Raw genomic sequence first — 20,797 nt, forward strand, 5'->3', positions numbered from 1 at the left:
TTGTACCAAATTTTATGGCTGGTCTGATTTCTCACAAATTTTATTTTTCATAAACGTAATCTGAAGGATTATCAATCCCCATGAATTTAGGATGTTGGTATGGAAGATAAATTCCTAGGTTTCATAAGTAACATCCTTCCATTATGTTCTTTAAATACTAGCAGGCAACAGACTTCCAACTAATTACACTAATGTAGGCTTTCCCCTCTTTGCCTTTCTGTTAACCTAGAGACTCCAGGTGAGGAGCTTGATAACAGAAGTTTAGAAGAGATTTTGAGTAGTATTCCTCCAGCCCCACCTCCAGCAATGGCCAGTGAGGCTGGAGCTCCTCGGCTTATGATAACTCATATTGTAAACCAAAACTTCAAGTCCTATGCTGGAGAGAAAGTTCTGGGACCTTTCCATAAGGTATTTGCCTACTTAAATAACTTGTAATACATCTTTGTTACAAGATATTTCCGTTTTCTAACGGTCCTGACGATTTACACACACACATATATGCTCATAGACGCACAGACAGTATGTTGCCTGTGATTTCAACAACAGGAATTAGTTTTTCTTTATATCTTTAGCAGTTATGTTTGCATATTGAATGGAATCTGGTTTTGTTAGAAGGGAATGTTTTCTGATGACTGTGCTAGTGAGTTCTGTAAGATGTTGGGGTTAAAATTTGAATATGGTTTGATTTAAGATGGTAAAGCTTGTGCTAGAGAAGAATATGATGTAAAAAAAAAAAACTCAAATTGGGGGTTTGGTGTGCATACTTTTTCTTTAGATCACTGGTCCACTCCCTTTCCTTTTCTTAATAAGCTGTTCTTATTTCTAAAGAGAAAGAGCCAAAAAAATATTTATCTTCTAATAATGAAAATTTTGAAATACCTTTCATTTTTACTAGAAATTAAGTTATGGAGTAGTTTAAAATTAGTGTAAGTGTGACTTTAAATTTTTTTAAAAATTTGCTTTTATGCAGCGCTTTTCCTGTATCATTGGACCAAATGGCAGTGGAAAATCCAATGTTATTGATTCCATGCTTTTTGTGTTTGGCTATCGAGCACAAAAAATAAGATCTAAAAAGCTGTCAGTACTGATACATAATTCTGATGAACACAAGGATATTCAGAGTTGTACTGTAGAAGTTCATTTTCAAAAGATAATTGATAAGGTAAGAGATTATTTTCTGTTTCCATCTTCAAGCAAGAAAAGGAAACATGCCACATTTTTTTATTGTAGACCTGAATTGTTCTTTATTTTACGTTTGTGTGTAATTAAAGCAAAAGAAATGTTTTTTTGCTTCTGTGTCCATATTTACTTCAACTTTTTGGCAAAAGACTAATTTAGAAGACCCCGAGTGCTAACTAAGCATTCATTCACTATAAATATGGGCTTCATTTTCAAAGTTATACATTTTTTTGCTTTAGGATAAACATTTTAATTTTTAAAATGTAATAATTGACTCTAAAAATGTAATAATTAGTAACTGTGTGTGAGAGAGATATGAAATTTTCTAAGATCTAAACCACCAAGCTTTTTTTTGAAATGGTAGGGGACAGGCATATGTTTAATTATTAGCTTAGAAAATCCATGATTCAAAAAGCAACTGGAAAGAACCTTTAAAAATAAATGCACATGATAAAGTAACAGATGATTGGATGCTGGTGGAGGCGTTTTAAATACAAAAAAAATTAATTACCCAGAAGCATCTATCATAATTTTGCTTCTGAATTCATTCTGTTGTACATTTGAGTTAAAGAGTAGATTGCCAAAAAGTCAGATATTATTCCAACACCTGTTGTTTGACTCATCTAAAATTGAATATGACACAGAACCTTTAAGAATAAATGAACTTTAATTCTAAAATGGATTTATAATTTGATTTCCTTTATTAGGGATATAATTGTGAATTTTTAATTTTTATGATTTGTTTTACTTTCAATTAATGATAGGAGATTCTGTTCAGGAAAGTGCAAAGGGAATCCTGTCTTTCTGCACACATACATACACACACACACACACACACACACACACACACACACACACACACAGAGTAACCCACACCTTTACTCCCTGACACCACCACCACCAGAAAAGTATTTCCCCTTAATATTTTCCTTAAATCGTTTCTTCCTGAAGCTTTTTAACCAGGCATCAAGGTTATTTAAGTAGAGTGGGTTGTTGTAGATACTCTGAGGTTCTTGTCACCTTCCTTGACTCTGATTCAGATATATTTTTTTACTTCTTTGAGGCTGAAATTTTTGTTTTTGGTTTAAACTTTTAGAGATTTTTGACAAAGAAACCAAACAACTTGGAGAGATTATCTAGTCCTTTGTAAAGCTAGTTTATTTTTTATTTCATTTTAAAATGGTTGTGAGCCACGGTCATACTTAATTCAGGAGAGATAAAAATAGTAATAGGTGAAAAGGACTAAAATTTGTTATATGTGTGTATGAATCTGTTAAAGAATACAAGAAAAATACATTTAACTCGTTACATTAATTTTAGTATAAAGTAAATGAAATCTGGATCAAACCTGTGATTTAATACCAACAGTTTTCTGGTTCTGTTTTTCCTACAAACAGGAAGGGGATGATTATGAAGTCCTTCCTAACAGCAACTTCTATGTATCTAGAACAGCCTACAGGGATAATACTTCTGTCTATCATATAAGTGGGAAGAAGAGAACATTTAAAGATGTTGGAAATCTTCTTAGAAGCCATGGGATTGATTTAGACCATAATCGATTTTTAATCTTGCAGGTAAGTTTAAAAATTCTTCCAAGGTTCTTGGTTTTTGGTTTTTGGTTTTTGGTTTACAATAAAGCTTGAAAGAGAGTTCTTCTGTTTGGTGAATCCTGTCTTTTGGAACCTTAAAGTACTGTAGCAGCACATCATGGTTTACATACTACAGTCAAGATGCGAATCATTATTTGCTGCTCTAGAAATTTAAGGAAATTCATTCAAGATTCTATTGATACCATCACATTTGTATTATTATGTTTGAATATCTGACATACTTGTTCCACTCTAGCAGCACGTAAATATTGGCGTAGTGAAATAAATATTAAACACCAATATTATTGTGCTGCTTTAGTGTGACAGGGATATAGCAACTCATTTCTGTTTGTTATTTCCCTTTAACATTTTAGATAAAATCTTTTAATAGTCTGTCCCTTTTGTTTACTGTCATTTTTCTAATATAAAAAACATATGCTTGATATCACAACATTTTCCTGGGTACCTGATAATAATGTTTTTAACATTTATTATACTCGCATAAAGGTTTACTCATAGTGGGTTTAATTTGTTTACAGTGGCCTACTTTCTTAAACCAATACTATTAGTATCAACTCTTAGAGAAGTCTTTTTTAGAAGTATAGACATTAGGTTCCTGGTATTCTTTTTTTATTAGACCCTATATTTTATTGTTTCTTCCCTTTTGTTTATTTATTTTTCCAATTTTGGTGTGAATATGGAAGTAAAAGTATATTCTGCTAGTATAACCGAAGGAAAAATTTGTCTTCCCTAACTTTTTTTTTTTAAATATAGCATTGTTAGGTATTATGAAACTTCTGTCTTGATTTGAAAGCATCTTTTTTTTTTTTTTTTGTACTATCCCAAGCTACTAAGAGCATAAATAAAATTTAAAAAGAGAGATTGCTTGTTATGCAGACAGCTGCTGATATGGTATATCTTGTGCTACCTATCATAAAATAAGTTGAGAGTTTCAATTTGATATAAAATGTTTTGTTGTGGTAACTAAGTGTTCCCACTACCTTATAATTTTCACAAATTTTACACTATATTCTTAAGGAATTATTATTATCTGAAGCATACACAGTATAAAAGACAAATGATAATTTTCTAGAATACTCCTTAACTATCAGAACACTGCATTTACAATACTTTAGTGAACCATTGTTACTTAAAAATAAATATTGAAAAAAATCAGTTGCAGATATACATGTAAATAAGATTTGGATTTATTTTGATGTTGTCTTATACCATTGTAGGTGTTTTGCTTTGTTTTTTAAATGAATTGTACTGTTTTGTAGATTTCCGTTTTCAGAAATTTGGCTTAATTAACTGGATAAAGAGTTATATTCTTTTATAATCTTAAATTTAATGGTGGTAACAATTTTGCAGGGAATTATACTAGTCTTTGGTTTATTCTTTGCTGTTTGCTTAATTTTATTCTGAGATCAGTTTTATGCCAGTACAAAATAGACTATATTTTAGGTCTTATAAAGTTTTTGTACAACTTACTACTACATAATTTGCTAATGAAGGAAGCTGATAAGTAATTTCCTAAAGAAATAAGTTGTTGAATTTATATTTCAACCTGCTTCTAGAGTACTTAAGATGATTGCTGGTCCTCCTAACTGAACCCTTGTCTGCTCTGAAAAATTAAACGTTTCTATTCTTTCCAAAGAATACTAAGTTAAACATTCTAATTAACAAATTCAGTTTGTTTTGGTTGACCTTAAATAAGAACTTTAGCAGCTAGATAGAACTCAGAATTCTATTAAATTTGAAAGTGGAAGTAGTTTCTGTGAGTTTTTCTTAGCTTCTTATCAAAATGTTTGATTCTTCAACTAGTAGTAAGATTTAAAGCATGTGAAGGTAAGTAGTATTGTAGCTTTTATTTCCTTCTCTCCTCACTAACATTTGTCTTAAATGTTACCCATGGTTAGGGAGGCTAGAAAAAATGAAGATAGTATCAGCATCCAAGATATATATATATATATATATATAATGCAGAGGCTGTGGTAATGATTATATCATAATGTAATTAAATTTAAGAAAAGCAAATTTTTAAGATTAAAATGAACTAATTTTTAGAAATTGAAAAGGCTATTATACTATTTATGGATTCATGTTTCTTTAAGCATCTCTAGTACCCAGATCCAAGTTTCACTGCCTATTTAAATGTGTTTCTAATGAGGCACTGTGCAAAGATTAGTCTAAAACTGGATAAAGGCTGTTTCTTATCCTTATGGACAGGTATACATGGGCATGTGTACTTCAAAAGTAGTCACATAGTTTGTTGACCATTGGTTTACATAGTTTTGTATGTTACAGGAGAGACTTTGTGATGTTTAAGACTATTGGTCCAAACAAGAAAGGTTTTATTAGACTATAATATTTCATAGGTACTAGATTTTATTGGTTTGCTCCATTAGTTGATGATTTTGTTAATCCTATGCTTCCGTTACCCTTCAAAGTTACATTAATAAAGTGCTGTGTTGAAAGTAGTTTTGTAAATTCCTTAAAAAGCAGAGTTTTGATTTGGTCAGTTTTTAATTCTGTATGGTTTTCATCTTTTATAACAAAGTGAAACAAATGATTTTTGTTACTGTTTTCTACTTTGGAGAATGGGTTAACGTAGATCTGAGTTGTTCATGCTTTTTAATATACTTTTAGATTTGGCATGACATGTAAATGTATTTGTTGTAGTCTCTTAATCTGTAGAAATAAAGAAAAATTAAGTGAGTAAGTCTGTGACTAAATTTCAAAAGAATTTTTTTGAGTTAACATAATACCTCAGTTTTCCAAAAGTGTCTGACCCAGTGTCTCAGCTATGAAAACCAAGCTAGGAAGCTGCCCCTAAGCCCCCAGAATCCGAGAACTAACCACGAACAAGAGCATTCTCTTTTTTTACTTGTATACTTTAGACAGATACTAACGTTAGTAATTTGATTATTTGTCCTTTTGCTCAAAAATTAGAGTAAAATGTACTTGAGGAAAGTAGAAGTTAACGGATAGTGCAGTAAAAAGCAGGAAAAGTGAAAGTTATTTATGCGAAACACAAAAAAGCACAAGTGGTTGGAATATTGCTCAATAGTAATTATCTAGCACACATGAGGCTCTTGGTTTGATATCTAATAATGTATATAAGTGTTTTTCCTACATGTATGCATGCGTACCACATGTGTGATTGGTGTGCCAAAGATGGTCAGGAGAAGGCATCAGAACCCCTGGAACTGGATGGTTGTGAGTTACCAAATCAGAGCTTGGAACTGAGCCTGGGTCCTTTACAAGAGCAGTCAGTGCTCTTAACTGCTGAGCCATTTCTTCAACCCCTTCCCTACCTGTATTTCAGTGAAAATAGAAGGACTTATCTCACTTCCCTGGGGCTTGGGGTGTGTGCTGCCATCTCAGCTTCCCCTTAGATTGTTAAGCTGTAGATGCCCAGCCCCACAACTCTCACATATGTGGGTGTATGAAGTTTTATTTGCTTCAGGTATGACATGACAACATGAAATGTCTGTTATGTCTGTTACTGTTTGTGATTTGTAACCTTGGTATGAAAGAGTATCCCTTTTAAATTCAAATTGATGATTTTTTTTTTCTGGGTGGTGAGAGATATCTTTGGGGGTTTCTGCTGTTACTACAGAGGACCTGAGATTGTTTCTCAGCATCCAGTTTACAACTGCTTGTAACTCTAGCTCTGGGGGATTCGTTACCTTCTTTTGAAATCCATAGACATCTGCACTCATGTGGGCATATAAATACACAATTTTTTTAAAATGTTTTTAATTATTTCAGAAATATACTAAGTTTACTGCTTTAAAATATTTCACATGAGCTAGGTTTTTTTAAAAAACTCCTTTCTGTCACTTCACAGATTACACAGTAGATGGCATAAAATGGAAATAGTAGAAAGCATAAAGTAGTAGCAAGTATCTTTAACTCCAGTCCCAGAGGATCTGATATCCTCTTCCGTCCTCTGGGGCCACTGCTTATATGTGGCACATAGATATCCTTGCCAACACTACAGTCCATACAGAAGATAATAAAATGATTGGTTTTTAAGCCACAGGAGTCCTTTTTTTTAATTAAAGACCTAACAGTGCCTTATTCATTCACTGTCTAGGCTTTAAAGAAATGCAATAGCAGGTTGTGGTGGTAGTGCTTGACTTTAATCCCAGCACTCAACAGGCAGAGGCAAGCAAATTTCTGTGAGTTCAAGGACAGCCTGGCCTACGTAGCAATTCCAGAACAGCAAGAGCTACAGAGAAAGACCATGCATGTCTCAAAGGAAAACAAAAACAGAATTACAGTATAATACAATTTCAAACATGCCATGAAACTTGAGATAGAATTATTTTAATTTATAAATGAACTTGTCTTTAATCAGCAACTTGATTGGAGTGGGAGGAAATCAGCACTGCATCCTTCTCTTATTTTGAAAAGAGCAAATAACAAAAGAAAACAACTACCATACTTTCTTTCAAGCTAGATTGCTTCTTCATAACTGTATACACCTTCCAAAAAATTTTTGGGCAAGAAACATGTGGTACTATTCAAGTATTTTTATTTGTGTGTATGGTTTCACTGGACCTCAGGTTTTGATTATTTGAAAAAGTAGACTTAATACCTTGTGGTCATTTGACTCAAATATGGGTCCTTTTGGCATATTTTTTCTTATTTTATTCATTTAAAATAGACATTTAGATATTCAACATGAATTAGATAATATATTAGAATATGTGTTCTTAGTAACTAAAGTTACTACTATAATCCGAGGCTTTGGGCATACTTCAGGTTTGGATCCTGCCTAAAATTGTTGATGCAAGGATTTGAGAACTGACAGGAAAGTACTCTCTGCATAAATACCTACATACTATAGGATTAGCATACATATAGGCAGTTTGGTTTACAATTTCACTCTACTTGGTGATCATGTAGTGCTGCTAGATCATCAGGGTGTTGGCATTATGATACTGTATACAACTATTAAAAAGAGCACCTGTTAGCATGGCTTGATGGTGCGTGCCTTGAATCCAGCACTTGGTAGACATCTTAAGCATTCAAGATCAAGGGCAGCATGGGCTACTTAGAGTACCCCTATCTTAAAAATAAACACAGAGTTCACCTGCCAGTGAGAACATTTTAAAATGTTAAGTGCGATTCTTTTTCTTCAGTACATTTTAGCTTAATTTTTAAGGTTGAGTCATACACTGATAAAAATTGAATCACTAAAGTATCTTAACATGTAATTCTTTTTTTTTTCTTTTTTTTTTTTGCCATTTGACTAAAAATAAGTCTGTCCCTGTGTCCCTGACCATCTCATCTTCCACTTACTTGCCTATTCCTTTGCTGTTACAATGCTCACAGAACAAAAGACCTACAGAATTGCCTTTACTCAAGTTAATAGGTTACCTAAAAGTCAGCCATAGTGCTGCTTTGTAGGGTTTTGTTGATTTTTTTTTCCTTTTTAAGTAATCAAATATTTTAATTACAGTTTAAAGTTGATAGATTGATTACAAAAAGATTTCCTGCATAGCATGTAACAATGCTATTTGTTGTCCCTAATTAGGGTACTTAGAGGGAAAGATAATTTCCTTTCCCATTTAAGACTCTCAGTTGAAAAAAATCAGAACACTTAGTCATCTTTTATGAAGTGGGTCCCTCGTTAAACTCATACCAGGTTTAAAGAGAAATTAGATTGCTATATACTGAAACTGTAAGCACTCAGTCAGGTTCCTTATGCACGTTCATGAAAAAATGTTTTGAAAAATTCTTTTAGAATGAGAAGTAATTAGCAAATTGTTAAAAATAATTGGTAGTATACCAAATTGTGCTTGACAGAAAAATTTATTTACTTAAAAACACTAGATGGGTCACCTTTGTTTATATATGTGGATATGTATTAAATATATATTATATATGATTTTATGCCTCTTGCATAAAATATCCTTAACCTACTTGATGAGTATCCTTTAGTTGGGATTACCCTGTTCTCACGGAAGAAATTTAGCTGCTGTATGTATACAATGAGTATGAATGTGACTCTCTTAAAGGGTGAAGTTGAACAGATTGCTATGATGAAACCAAAAGGCCAGACTGAACATGATGAGGGTATGCTTGAGTACTTAGAAGATATAATTGGCTGTGGACGGCTAAACGAACCTATTAAAGTCTTGTGTCGGAGAGTTGAAATATTAAATGAACACAGAGGAGAAAAGGTAAATGAATCTTCAGTAGACATTTGTTGCCGATGAGACTGTCATTAGCCCGGCAGTAGTTGCACGTGTCTTTAATCCCAGTACTTGAGAGGTGGCAGCAGGCAGATCTCAGATCTTGAGGCCAGCCTGGTTTACAGATTGAGTTCCAGGACAGTCAGGGTTACAACAGAGAATCCCTGTCTCAAAGAGGGGTGGAAGGGGCATCTTATTTGCAGATCAAATGAATTACTAAATTGAGTACTATTGTTTTATAGTTCATACTTACAGAACTTTTTTAATCAAACCATCTATTTTTATATTAACCTTTGCGTGAGATGCTTTTATTTAGTGTTTATGTTTCAAATTGATTTTACATATGTTTTAAATCTTTAATGTTTGTAGTTAAACAGAGTAAAAATGGTAGAAAAGGAGAAGGATGCACTAGAAGGAGAGAAAAACATAGCCATTGAGTTCCTTACCCTGGAAAATGAAATATTTAAGAAAAAGAATCACATCTGTCAATACTACATGTAAGTACTCTGGTCAACTTTATATATGTCTAAGCAGCAAAGCCTTTTATCCCCTACAATGTGAATGCTTACAGTTTTCTAAAGTCTATAAGTACTCAGTTTTTAGTGTTCTATTTTAAAGTGAAAGGTAGTTTATACCATTTATGGATAGTGGGAATGGGAATACACATTGCATGCAGTTAACCCCCTCATTAAGGGCTAATATTTAGAACCTAGTAGAAATCACAGGTAGTATCAAATCTTTAAATACACTATTTGTTTTCATTTATGTCCTCTAGAAGTGCCAAAGAGTCAAAGTTAAATCTACCCTTTTGTGTGGTTTTTCTTTTAGTTACTGTGCAAGGGTAGGTGAGTACTAACTCACTCAGATAGGGTGGCAACTTCCTCTAGGAGGTTCCAGATCTCAAACTCAGGTCATCAGGTTTGTCCTGCAAGCACTTTTAATCTCTGAACTATCTCCCTAGTCTGTGGTGGGTTTTTGTTTGGTTGGTAGGTTGGTTTGGTTTGGGTGTTTTGTTACACATGTTTGGACATGGACGTTATGTGTGCATACAAAAGCCAGAGCAAGATGTGGCTATCTTCTCTCTCTCTCTCTTCACTTCATTCCCTTATATGGTCTTTACCTAAAGCAGAAGTTTACTGACCCAGCCAGGCAAGCTAGCCACAAAGCTCTTGGGATCTGCCACTGTACCACTGTGCCCTCACCCAAATGCTGATGTTAACATCACACTTAGCCATCCTGCTGTACAGTTTTATGTGGGTGCAGGAAGTCCATACTTAGATCTTCATGCTTGAAAATCAAATGCTCTTACTGAACCATCTCCTCAGCCCCTTCTCTCTTGTATGCCTTTTGCATTATTAGGAAATACAAGAGTTACTTGAACAAAGGCATAGTGATACCTTATAGTTGATCCCAATAACCAGTAAGGCTACTAAGTGACATGTTGCGTAAGGTTGATATATACAACGTTACTATACTGAATAAAAGGAAAGATTAATAGTGCTAGTCAGTGTTCAGTTTAAAATTGCTTATTCTGTAATTTACCATTTAATATTTTCAGATAACAAAGGTGGACCACAATAAACTGAAATCATGAAAAACAAAAACATGAGACACTGCTATACACTATTGAATTCATATGATAGATCTAATAACTGAACCCATTTTGTTCTTAAATTCTATCTAGCCTTAAGCCAGAGGTCCTACCAATCACCCCTATAGCCCTGGCTTGCTATAAATTGGTATTTTAGAAGCAGCTGGTTTTACTAATGGCATTTTACATTCTCTGATTCTCCCCTCTAGTTATGATCTACAAAATAGAATTGCTGAAATGAAGACACAAAAGGAAAAAATTCATGAAGATACTAAAGAAATTACTGAGAAGAGCAATGTGCTTTCCAATGAAATGAAAGCTAAGAATTCAGCTGTAAAGGATATAGAAAAGTAATAATCTCTGAGAAAGTATTGAATATTTAAACTCAGTTTTTCACATGGCTACATACAAACTTACTGCAAATACTGAATGTAATACATTTCCTAGGAAATAAATCAGTTCTTTTAGGCACCACCACCCTGCACTGAACTCATTATTACAATTGCCCAACTTTGATGTCATGTTGTAGGGTATGCTGTTCCTCTAGTGGCCTAATAACATCCAAAGCTAAGGCACAAGCATTTTATCTGACCTACTAGTCCTAATGGTTTACAAATTTAATTTAGAAATCGAATTTTGGTTATTTTAGATAGACTTTAAAAATTATCACTCTGTGCCAATCTTCAAAGACAACAGTATCTTTGATTTAAGTGAGTTTCATTTCTTTAACTTTTACTTTCATGGACAAATTTTTAATGAGCCTAGATTTAGTTAAAGCACTTGGGAGGCAGAGGCAGGTGGGCTCTGAGTTCAAGGCCAGCTCTAGTCTACAGAGCAAGTTCCAGAACAGCCAAGGCTACAGAGAGAAACCCTATCTCAGAGGTAAAATAAAAAAAGACCACAGTATTTTCTTCCCAGCTTAGAAACACAAGGTAGCTCTCATGGTTAAAAAGAAAAAGACTTCAACTATCAGTAGACATCAGCTTGGAAGTTTTAAGATTTTAATTATAAAAGCTTTGACATGTTTGTAGATAAAGTATACCAGAAAGATTGTATCTCTGACCATTTACTCTCTTTGATAGGAAGCTCAATAAAGTTACAAAATTTATCGAACAAAATAAAGAAAAATTTACACAGCTAGATTTGGAAGATGTTCAAGTTAGGGAAAAATTAAAACATTCTACAAGTAAGGCCAAAAAACTGGAGAAACAACTTCAAAAAGATAAAGAAAAGGTAGGTATTAGAAGAAATCCTGAATTTTTCATGTGTTAAGTACCAGATCTAATTCTTTTCCCAAATTCACTTGGCTTTGATTCCCTAAGAAAATGAATTGGGATGCTTGATGTAAAATATTTTATGCCTGAACACAGTTTCTCCCAAGGGATAATACATTCTGTCCATTGAGTTTTAGAACTTAATAATGTTCTTGGGGGAACATTTGCCTAATCACCAATACTATTTTAATGCTAGTGGTAATTTTCTTATTAAAATTAAATTTTACTAAAATTTAATTTTTTAATTAAAATTAAAGACGTGTTCAGGTGTTTTGTGGCTTTGTTTTGGTTTTTGTTGTTGTTGTTTTAGTTTTGGTTTTTTTTTTGTTTGTTTGGTTGGTTGGTTTTTTTGAAGATGAGGTCTTGCTATGTAGCCCTGGCTGGTCTAAAACTCCCTGTGTAGACCAGGCTGTGTCCTTGAACTCACTGAGATCCTTCTCTCTTTGCCTACTGAATGCTAGATGGCTAAAGATTTTTTTTGGTTGGTTGGTTGGGGTGTTTTTTTTTGTTGTTTTTTGTTTGTTTGTTTGTTTTTTGTTTTTTTTTGTTTTGTTTCGTTTTGTTTTGTTTTGTTTTTTGGCTTGTTTTGAGACAGGGTTTCTCTGTGTAGTCCAGGCTGGCCTCGAACTCAAAAATCTGCCTGTCTCCCAAGTGCTGGGATTAAAGGCGTGCACCACCACTGCCCGGCAAAAGATATTTTTAAAATTATTTTTATGTGCATTGGTATTTTTGCTTGTATATATGTCTCTGAGGATGTGAAATCACTTGGAGCTGGATTACAGACAGTTATGAGCTCTACCGTATGAACCCAGGTCCTCAGGAAGAGCAATCAGTGCTCCTAAGTGCTTAGCCATCTCTCCAGCCCCAACTAAAGATACTTTTTTTAGTAGATATTAAAGAATTTTTTAAAATAATCACAATAACCATACAACCCCCCTATCATTTACTTGTGTGCCAGCATACACGTGTGTTATGCATGCATCTGGAGGTCAGAGGACAATTTGAAGAAGTTGGTTTCTCTCCTTTCACCTTGTGGGTCTCAAGGATCAAATAGGTAATCAGGCTTAGTGGTGAATGCCTTTACTCACTGAGCAGTCTGACCATCCCCCATAAACTTTAGAAATAATACCTACCTCTATAAAAGCAAAGAGTTTGCTATCTGGAGTTAAAATTTTAAAAATTAATTTTGTGGCCAGACAGGTAGTTTAGTGATCACTGTCTACTCTTGCAGCAGACCTGCATACGATTGCCAGTACCCTCAATGTCAACTTACAGCTGTGTATTAACTCTAGTCTCAGAGGATCTGATACCCTCTTTTGTCCTTTGCACACATTGTGCATGTGTACAAACAGACGTTCGGTAAGCACTTGGACATATAAAATTAGAAGAAAAACAAAAAAAAAAATTGGTTCTCACAGCTAAGTATTGCTGTCTCAAGCTTTCTTCATAGCTTTACCAGATATAAATACACAACAACCAAGACTCAGGTTCTACTTGACCTTTAAGCATTTTCCAAATGTACTTACTATAGCTTAACATACTGGAAAATAGAAATGATATGGAATAATGTTCAAATTCTACAAAGACTTTTATGTATGTGAGTACACTCTTCAGACACAACAGAAGAGTGCATCAGATCCCATTACAGATGCTTGTGAGCCACCATGTGTTTGCTGGGAATTGAACTCAGGACCTCTGGAAGAGTAGTCAGTGCTCTTAACCACTGAGCCATCTCTCCAGCCCTTAGCTTTTTATTTTAAGGTTTTTAATTATGTGTGTGTGTGTGAGTGTGCAAAAAAGGATATTGGATCTCCCTCGAATAACAGGCAGTGGTGAGCATCTGGGTAAGGGGACTGGTCCTCTGGAAGAGTGACAAGTGCTCTTAATTGCTGAGTCAGCTCTCCAGCCCTGAAACATTCATTTTCAGGAATAAAAGGTTGGTATATGATTACTACCAGATTGTATTTTGGATAAAAATCTTAACTCTATATAGTGCCTCTGAACAGTTGAAATTTCTTAAAGATCTTAGGATTGGGTTGAAGGAGGGAACAAACAAAGCTAATTCAGTATATGTTGTCGCTAGATAACTATAAATAGAGACCCTAAGAAATACTTAGTTGTTTAGGTATATTTATGAGTATTGAGTACCCTCCAGAGTATATTTTTATAACCTTAATTTGTTTCATAATCCCAGGTTGAAGAGCTGAAAAGTATACCTGCCAAGAGTGAAAATATCATAAATGAGACAACAACTAGGAACAATTCTCTTGAGAAAGAAAGAGAGAAAGAAGAAAAAAAGTTAAAAGAAGTCATGGACAGCCTTAAACAGGAAACACAGGGGCTTCAGAAAGAAAAGGAGGTAAAGAGTCTGTCAGTGATAGCTTTGGTGACTTCTTCCTAACCTGAAGACTGTTTTTGCAATAACAGGCAAAGTTGAACTTCTGAAAATAAGTTTAGGCCTAATACAATGCTACATGCCTGTATTGTAATGTCAGCTACCTAGCAGGCTGAAGTAGGTAGGTGTGAGTCGTTAGATGCAAAGCTATGTTTCATAAAAAGACTATCTCAAACTGTTTTACCTTTGAGTTTAGAATACCTAAAGCTTTGGTCTATAATATTTGCCCCCCCCCCTTTGTTTTTTCTTTTTTTTGAGAGAGAAAAAAATTGTAATTGTAGGAAATGTGAGGTTAAATACTTTGACATATACCCGTTCTGTGCATTCAAGTTTCTTATTTAATGTACAGTGAGGGTTTTTCCTATGTATCTTTAACCCTTGTTAATGATAAAAACTGAATGGAATTGAAATGGAATCTTCCCATAATGCAGATTTTTCAACATAAATACATTTGAAGGAATTTCGTGAATAGTTCTTATACCTAGTAATATAGAAACAGTATGAAATCTAGATGGAAGTCCAGTGTTTCCTTAATTACTACATTTTTGTTTCAGACATGAGCATGCTAATGCCAGCTTCACAAAACTCATGACATTAGGAAAAGACAATGAATAGTGTATATGGAAAACTGTACATGGGCTATTTTAATCTATTCCACTTATACTAATTATTTTTTAATAGTACTCTATTTGTAAACCTTCCTTTTTTAATTGACTCAAGAAGTACAATTTTCAATCTAAGCTTGAAAATATATTTCATATTTAACGAACTCATATTTTAATAGATTCAAGAAAAAGAACTTATGGGTTTTAACAAATCAGTAAATGAAGCACGTTCGAAGATGGAAGTCGCCCAGTCAGAACTTGATATCTATCTCAGTCGACATAATACAGCAGTATCTCAATTAAATAAGGCAAAGGAAGCTTTAATTACAGCTTCTGAGACTCTCAAGGAAAGGAAAGCTGCAATCAAGGATATAAACACAAACCTCCCTCAGACTCAACAAGAATTAAAGGAGGTAAATTACGCCTATATTTCATCTACATTGTCATCTCTAGAGTTATATGTGGGGGGTTGTTTGTTTTATTTTTAATGTCCAAGTTTACAGTGATTGTCATAGAAATTTTTCTCAACATAATCTTGAATGAGAAAGCATTTTAGTATTTGAATTTACTAACAATTGGTTGGAATTATAAATGTGTGTAGAGAAGTTCTATAGCATGTACAAGGCCTGGATTCCATCCATAATACATCCAGAGAGGGAGGGAGGGAGGGAGGGAGGGGAGAGAGGGGAGAGAGGGGAGAGAGGGGAGAGAGGGGAGAGAGGGGAGAGAGGGGAGAGAGGATGGGAGTAGAGTTACTATTGTCTCCAAAAAACAAACAAATAACCACTGCCACAGTCCCATGGGAATCATTAAACAGATTTCTCAAGCTGGATATGAAGCTCAGTTTGTAGATTGCTTACGTATCCCTACTACCTTATGAAACCAGGAATGTTAGTATGACTATATAATCTTAGCATTTGAGAGGTTGAAGCAGGAGGATCAGTTTAAGGCCAGTGTTAGATACATAATAGATTCCAGGCTAGCCAGTTTCTTCCCTCCAAAAAAAAAAAGTTTCTCTAAATATATAAATGAAGGTAACTTACATAAAGATACATGAAAAGTAAAGTTTGGGTTTCTTGCTTTTTGTTTTGTTTATTTGTTTTTAATTTCTTGACAAAGTTTATCCTCAGTTAGACCCCCAGGCATTTTTGTTTGAGGAACTGGAAAGATGGCTTAGCAGATGCAAGCATTTGCTGCTCTTACAAAAGACTAGTTCCCAACACCCACATTGGGTGGCTCATAACTACCTGTGACTTCAGCTCCAGGGTTCTGATATTCTCTTCTGGACTCCAGAAATACCTGCACATACCCAACACACAAAGACACACAGGTATACAGTTAAAAATAAACATTTTTAATTTTTAGTAAATGTATACTGTTTGATGATCAGGCAGTTTCCTGATGTGTAAAATTTAAAGGTAAATTAAATTATGTCCAGTAAATATTTCTAGTGATTTTTTTTAAGATTGTTTCATCTGTAATTTGAGCTTTTTACTCTATGCCCAGGTCATAAGTAATAGAGGAGGAGTATAGCAGTAAGAGAAACATGGCTGTTTCTAAATTGGAAATTGAGGAACTAAGTTTGGGTGTGTGATTCCTCTGGTTGACAGCTTTCCCCATCATCTTTTCCCTCTCTTATTTAGGAACTAGACCTTACTTAGCCAAAAAGACAACAACCACAGAACTACCCAGCTATACTTACGCTGGAATCCAGTTCTTGGATTTGGTTTTCTTTAGGGCAGAACTTGAGAAAAATCTACTGGGATGTTTATACCCATAGATACTTAAAGAGATCTGGCTTCCCTCTTAAATTGAGCCAAATAATTTATACTTATTTTAAAATAGAAGAGACTCATCCATATTTTCAAAGCCAGGCCAAAATAGCAATATGGAAGCTTAGTGTTATTTAGGGGCCTCACTTATTATTATCATTATTATTATTATTATTATTATTATTGAAACATGATAAGTAGTTTTCTGCTGCTTTTGAGGGTATTTAAGATCAAATGCTTGTAGGTTTCATCTTCTCACTTTTAGAAAGAAAAAGAACTTCAGAAATTGACACAAGAAGAAATAAACTTAAAAAATTTGGTTCATGATCTTTTCCAAAAAGTTGAAGAAGCAAAGAGTTCCTTAGCAATGAATCGAAGTAGGGGCAAAGTACTGGATGCAATAATTCAAGAAAAAAAATCAGGCAGGATCCCAGGAATATATGGAAGATTGGTAAGTAGATTATGTTTTACTCAGAAAAGTCCTATGGGCCAGGGTCTCATATAGCTCTATTAGCCTTAAACCAACTGTAGCTAAGGTTGGCCTTGCACTTCTGATCCTCTTCTATCTCCCAAGTGCTAGGAAGGCACTTGACACCACACAAGAAAACTTTAAAAAAAAAAAAAAGTGTATGCGCGTGCGCGCGCATGCGCACACACATAAAATTTAGAAGTTGGCCATGGTGATGCATGCTTTACTCCCAGTATTAGGGAGGCAGAGGCAGATTTCAAGGCCAATTTGGTCTTCATATTGAGTTCTAGGCTGGCCAGAGTTACATAGTGAGACCCTATCTTTAAAACAAAAACAATTTTAGGATGTGAGGAAATATTGCTTAGAGGTCTATTATCCTATTAATCACAAGGTTTGATTTGACTGATCTTACTAACTGGGCTTATGTCTATTCTCTTTTTCTCCCTCACTGTTCAAAGTATGTCCTTCCTAAAGCGGCACAACTCATTCTAACAGGATGACCTATCCAATTGGAAGAGGACTAGGGGTTTTTTTGTTTTGTTGAGGTTTTTGGGGTTTTTTGTTTGGTTGGCTGGTTTTTTGTTTGTTTTTTGTTTTGTTTTGGGGGGGTTGTTTGTTTGTTTGTTTGTGTCAAAGGTGTACAGTAGCTGCATTCCTTGATAGACATTCCAGACAAACAATAAGGATTTCATATAGTCTAGGTTTCATAACATTACACTTAACATTTTGGTTATGGTTTCGAGAGGTGGGCTAATTTAGAACTCTGACAGTACCAGTTTTGGGGATCTTTACCTTTCTTAGCCTTAGCATGGATGAGCACTATATGACTTAGAAGAATATAAGTATCTCTATTCTATTCATTTCTTGTCCTGCAACCCTAACTGAAACCTGAGCCCATACAGTTGGTGGGTTCCCTATCAGCCTTCTGAAAAAGGAAACAGAATGTCTGGAAGGACAAATAGAATTTAACCAGCATGGTTGTGTCTATATCTGCTATTAGATGACTCCTACCTTATTTTCTTAAAGAAATTGATCCTGATTATTTGATATTAATAGATTGATTCATATCTACTTACATAATTTTAGACAACGTTGAATAAGTTTAAAAAAAGTTTTGTTTAGCTTACACTTTTTTAGGTCTTATATCCACATTATATATTTCATTAAATAAAACAGTTCTTACATCCTGTGTCCAATGAAAATTCACACTGCATATTCATAAACACAAAAGGGTAGATTATAATAGAAATTGTAGGGCATAGGATATAGCTCAGTGCTAGAATGATTGCTTAGCATACATTAGTCTCTGCTGGTTCTCCTGCAGAGAGGGAAGGATAGTTGGTGTAAGAAGGGAACATTGTAGGACGTCCCCTTTTTTATGCTTCTTTAAACCAAGTGTACTTATTTAGTCTTCCATTAAGAATCAAATAACATTCAAGAACTTGGGAACGTGTACCACTGTACCAAGAGTTCCTGGTCAGTCTTCGGCTACAGAAACCGAAGGAGGTAGGGAAAAGTGGTCAAATCTGAATAGTAATGAAATGATCTATTTAAAGATTATTAATCTAATTATAAATTAGTTTTCTATTCCTTTTCATTACTAGGGAGACTTAGGAGCTATTGATGAAAAATATGACATTGCTATTTCATCCTGTTGCCATGCATTGGACTACATTGTTGTTGATTCTATTGATACAGCCCAAGAATGTGTAAACTTCCTTAAAAAACATAATATTGGAGTTGCAACTTTCATAGGTTTGGATAAGGTAAGTATTCATAATAAGCTTCCTATAATTTAACTTTGAGGTGCCATGTATTTTTCCCTTAAAATTTTTAATTTTTCTTCACCATTATTCACCCCTAAATTCTTTTTTTTTTTAATTATTTTCTGTGTGTACATGTTTTGGGATGTCAAAAGGTAAACTTTGTAATGCCTTCATAAAAAATTCCAGTGTTAGGGTGTTGTCCAGTGGATAGATGATTGTTAGTATGTTTCCTTTGTGGAGGTAGGGAGAGAAGGTTTAAGACAGGATTTCTTTGTATAGATTGGCTGTCCTGGACCTTGCTCTGTAGACCAGAATGGCCTGGAACTCCTCCCCATTGATGGCTGGGAGTGTGTGTGTGTGTGTGTGTGTTGCCACCACCTGGCTGTTACTATGTTTCTAACTTCAGTTACTAGCCACTGTTTTCTTCATAGAACCTTTACTGAGATATATGTAAAGTAGAACTCAATTATTTTCACTATATCTACAAATTTACTGATGAATGGCTGTCATCCAATTCCAGACTATTTTTATCACTCCCTAGGCACTAATAATCACTCCACACATTCTTTTACCCCACCCTCAGCTACAAACATTGACATGTACCTATCATTCGTTTTTCTTTGTTCTGGTCTGTTTGTTTATACTTTTTGATTGCCTCGACATTAGTGCCATAGCAAAGATGGATGCACAAAAGTTAGTGTGAATGTAAGTGCATACCTAGGGATGGAGTTGATTCCTCGGTCATATGGTGTATCTTATCACAGTGCACCTCCATTTACATTTCTCTAATGGCTAATATTAAAAACATACTTTGTGCTTATTAATCATTTATCTTTCTTGGGGGAAAAATGTGTTTGAAACCTTTGCCTTATTCATTGTTTTGTTGGACTGTAAAAGTCCTTTAAATTATATATACAAGTCTCTTGTCAGGTACATCTTTTAAAATATGTTTTAATTTAAACCTACCATTTGGGACTTTCCTGATTGTATACTTTGAAGCACAAATAGACCTAATTAACAGTAATTCTCTTTAGCTTTTTGGATAGTAGACATGTGTTTAGACAAGGACCTGCTAATGCGTCCTTGGATAACCTAAAACTTGGTATCTGGACCAGACTAACTTTGAACTTGGAACAATCCTCCTCTCTCTGCCTTCCAAGTGGTAGGGCTGTGAATGCTGGATGTTTCTGAGTTTTATGGATTTCTGTTCTTACATTTAAATGTCTAATGCATTTTGAGGTTTTAAGTTAGTGGTAAATTTTGTCTTCAAGTTGTGTGTTGATACTATATAGAAATAAAATTAATACTGGGGAGGAATTTAGTACCGTGGTAAGATTTTATTTAGAGCTGGGTAGTGGTGGCGCATGCAGCATTCGGAGCAAGAGGCAGCTGGATCTCTGTGAATTTTGAGGCCAGCCTGTCTACAAAGTGACAGCAAGGGAAACCCTATCTCAAAAACAACAAAAATTTTATTTAGGGTTATAATACCTAGAGAACCTTGTTTTATTATATGCACAATTTTTTAACTTTTAGATGGCAGTGTGGGCCAAAAAAATGAGCAAAATTCAAACTCCTGAAAATACTCCTCGGTTATTTGATTTAGTAAAAGTAAAAAATGAGGAAATCCGCCAGGCTTTTTACTTTGCTTTACGAGATACCTTGGTGGCTAACAATTTGGATCAAGCTACAAGAGTGGCGTATCAAAAAGACAGGCGATGGAGAGTAGTAACTCTACAGGGCCAGATCATAGAACAGTCAGGTAAGTTGGGTTCTTTCCCTACTGGTTGGGCTTGGTGTCTGTTTTTTCAATCATGGGTAAAACATTTAAAACTGACTTGTCATGTTCCCCAGGTACAATGACTGGTGGTGGAAGCAGAGTCATGAAAGGAAGAATGGGTTCTTCAGTTATCGATGAAATCTCTGTAGAAGAGGTTAGCATGATCCAAAT

General features: G+C 34.5%; 1 protein-coding gene across 1 annotated transcript in view; it reads left to right on the forward strand.

Moving 5' to 3' along the window:
* Smc4 (structural maintenance of chromosomes 4) overlaps positions 1 to 20,797 on the forward strand; it is a 30,042-nt gene that overhangs the window by 2,199 nt on the left and 7,046 nt on the right. Inside the window, exons 3-15 of the mRNA XM_028763527.1 lie at positions 230 to 408; positions 971 to 1,162; positions 2,577 to 2,753; positions 8,801 to 8,965; positions 9,347 to 9,474; positions 10,778 to 10,918; positions 11,651 to 11,801; positions 14,037 to 14,201; positions 15,022 to 15,255; positions 16,880 to 17,065; positions 18,688 to 18,849; positions 20,383 to 20,608; positions 20,701 to 20,780. Coding sequence (XP_028619360.1) covers positions 230 to 408; positions 971 to 1,162; positions 2,577 to 2,753; positions 8,801 to 8,965; positions 9,347 to 9,474; positions 10,778 to 10,918; positions 11,651 to 11,801; positions 14,037 to 14,201; positions 15,022 to 15,255; positions 16,880 to 17,065; positions 18,688 to 18,849; positions 20,383 to 20,608; positions 20,701 to 20,780 — 2,186 coding nt within the window. The remainder of the gene's footprint in view (positions 1 to 229; positions 409 to 970; positions 1,163 to 2,576; positions 2,754 to 8,800; positions 8,966 to 9,346; positions 9,475 to 10,777; positions 10,919 to 11,650; positions 11,802 to 14,036; positions 14,202 to 15,021; positions 15,256 to 16,879; positions 17,066 to 18,687; positions 18,850 to 20,382; positions 20,609 to 20,700; positions 20,781 to 20,797) is intronic.

The sequence above is a fragment of the Grammomys surdaster genome, unplaced genomic scaffold (assembly GCF_004785775.1).
Source record: "Grammomys surdaster isolate TR1022 unplaced genomic scaffold, NIH_TR_1.0 139, whole genome shotgun sequence".
Taxonomy (NCBI): Eukaryota; Metazoa; Chordata; class Mammalia; order Rodentia; family Muridae; genus Grammomys; species Grammomys surdaster.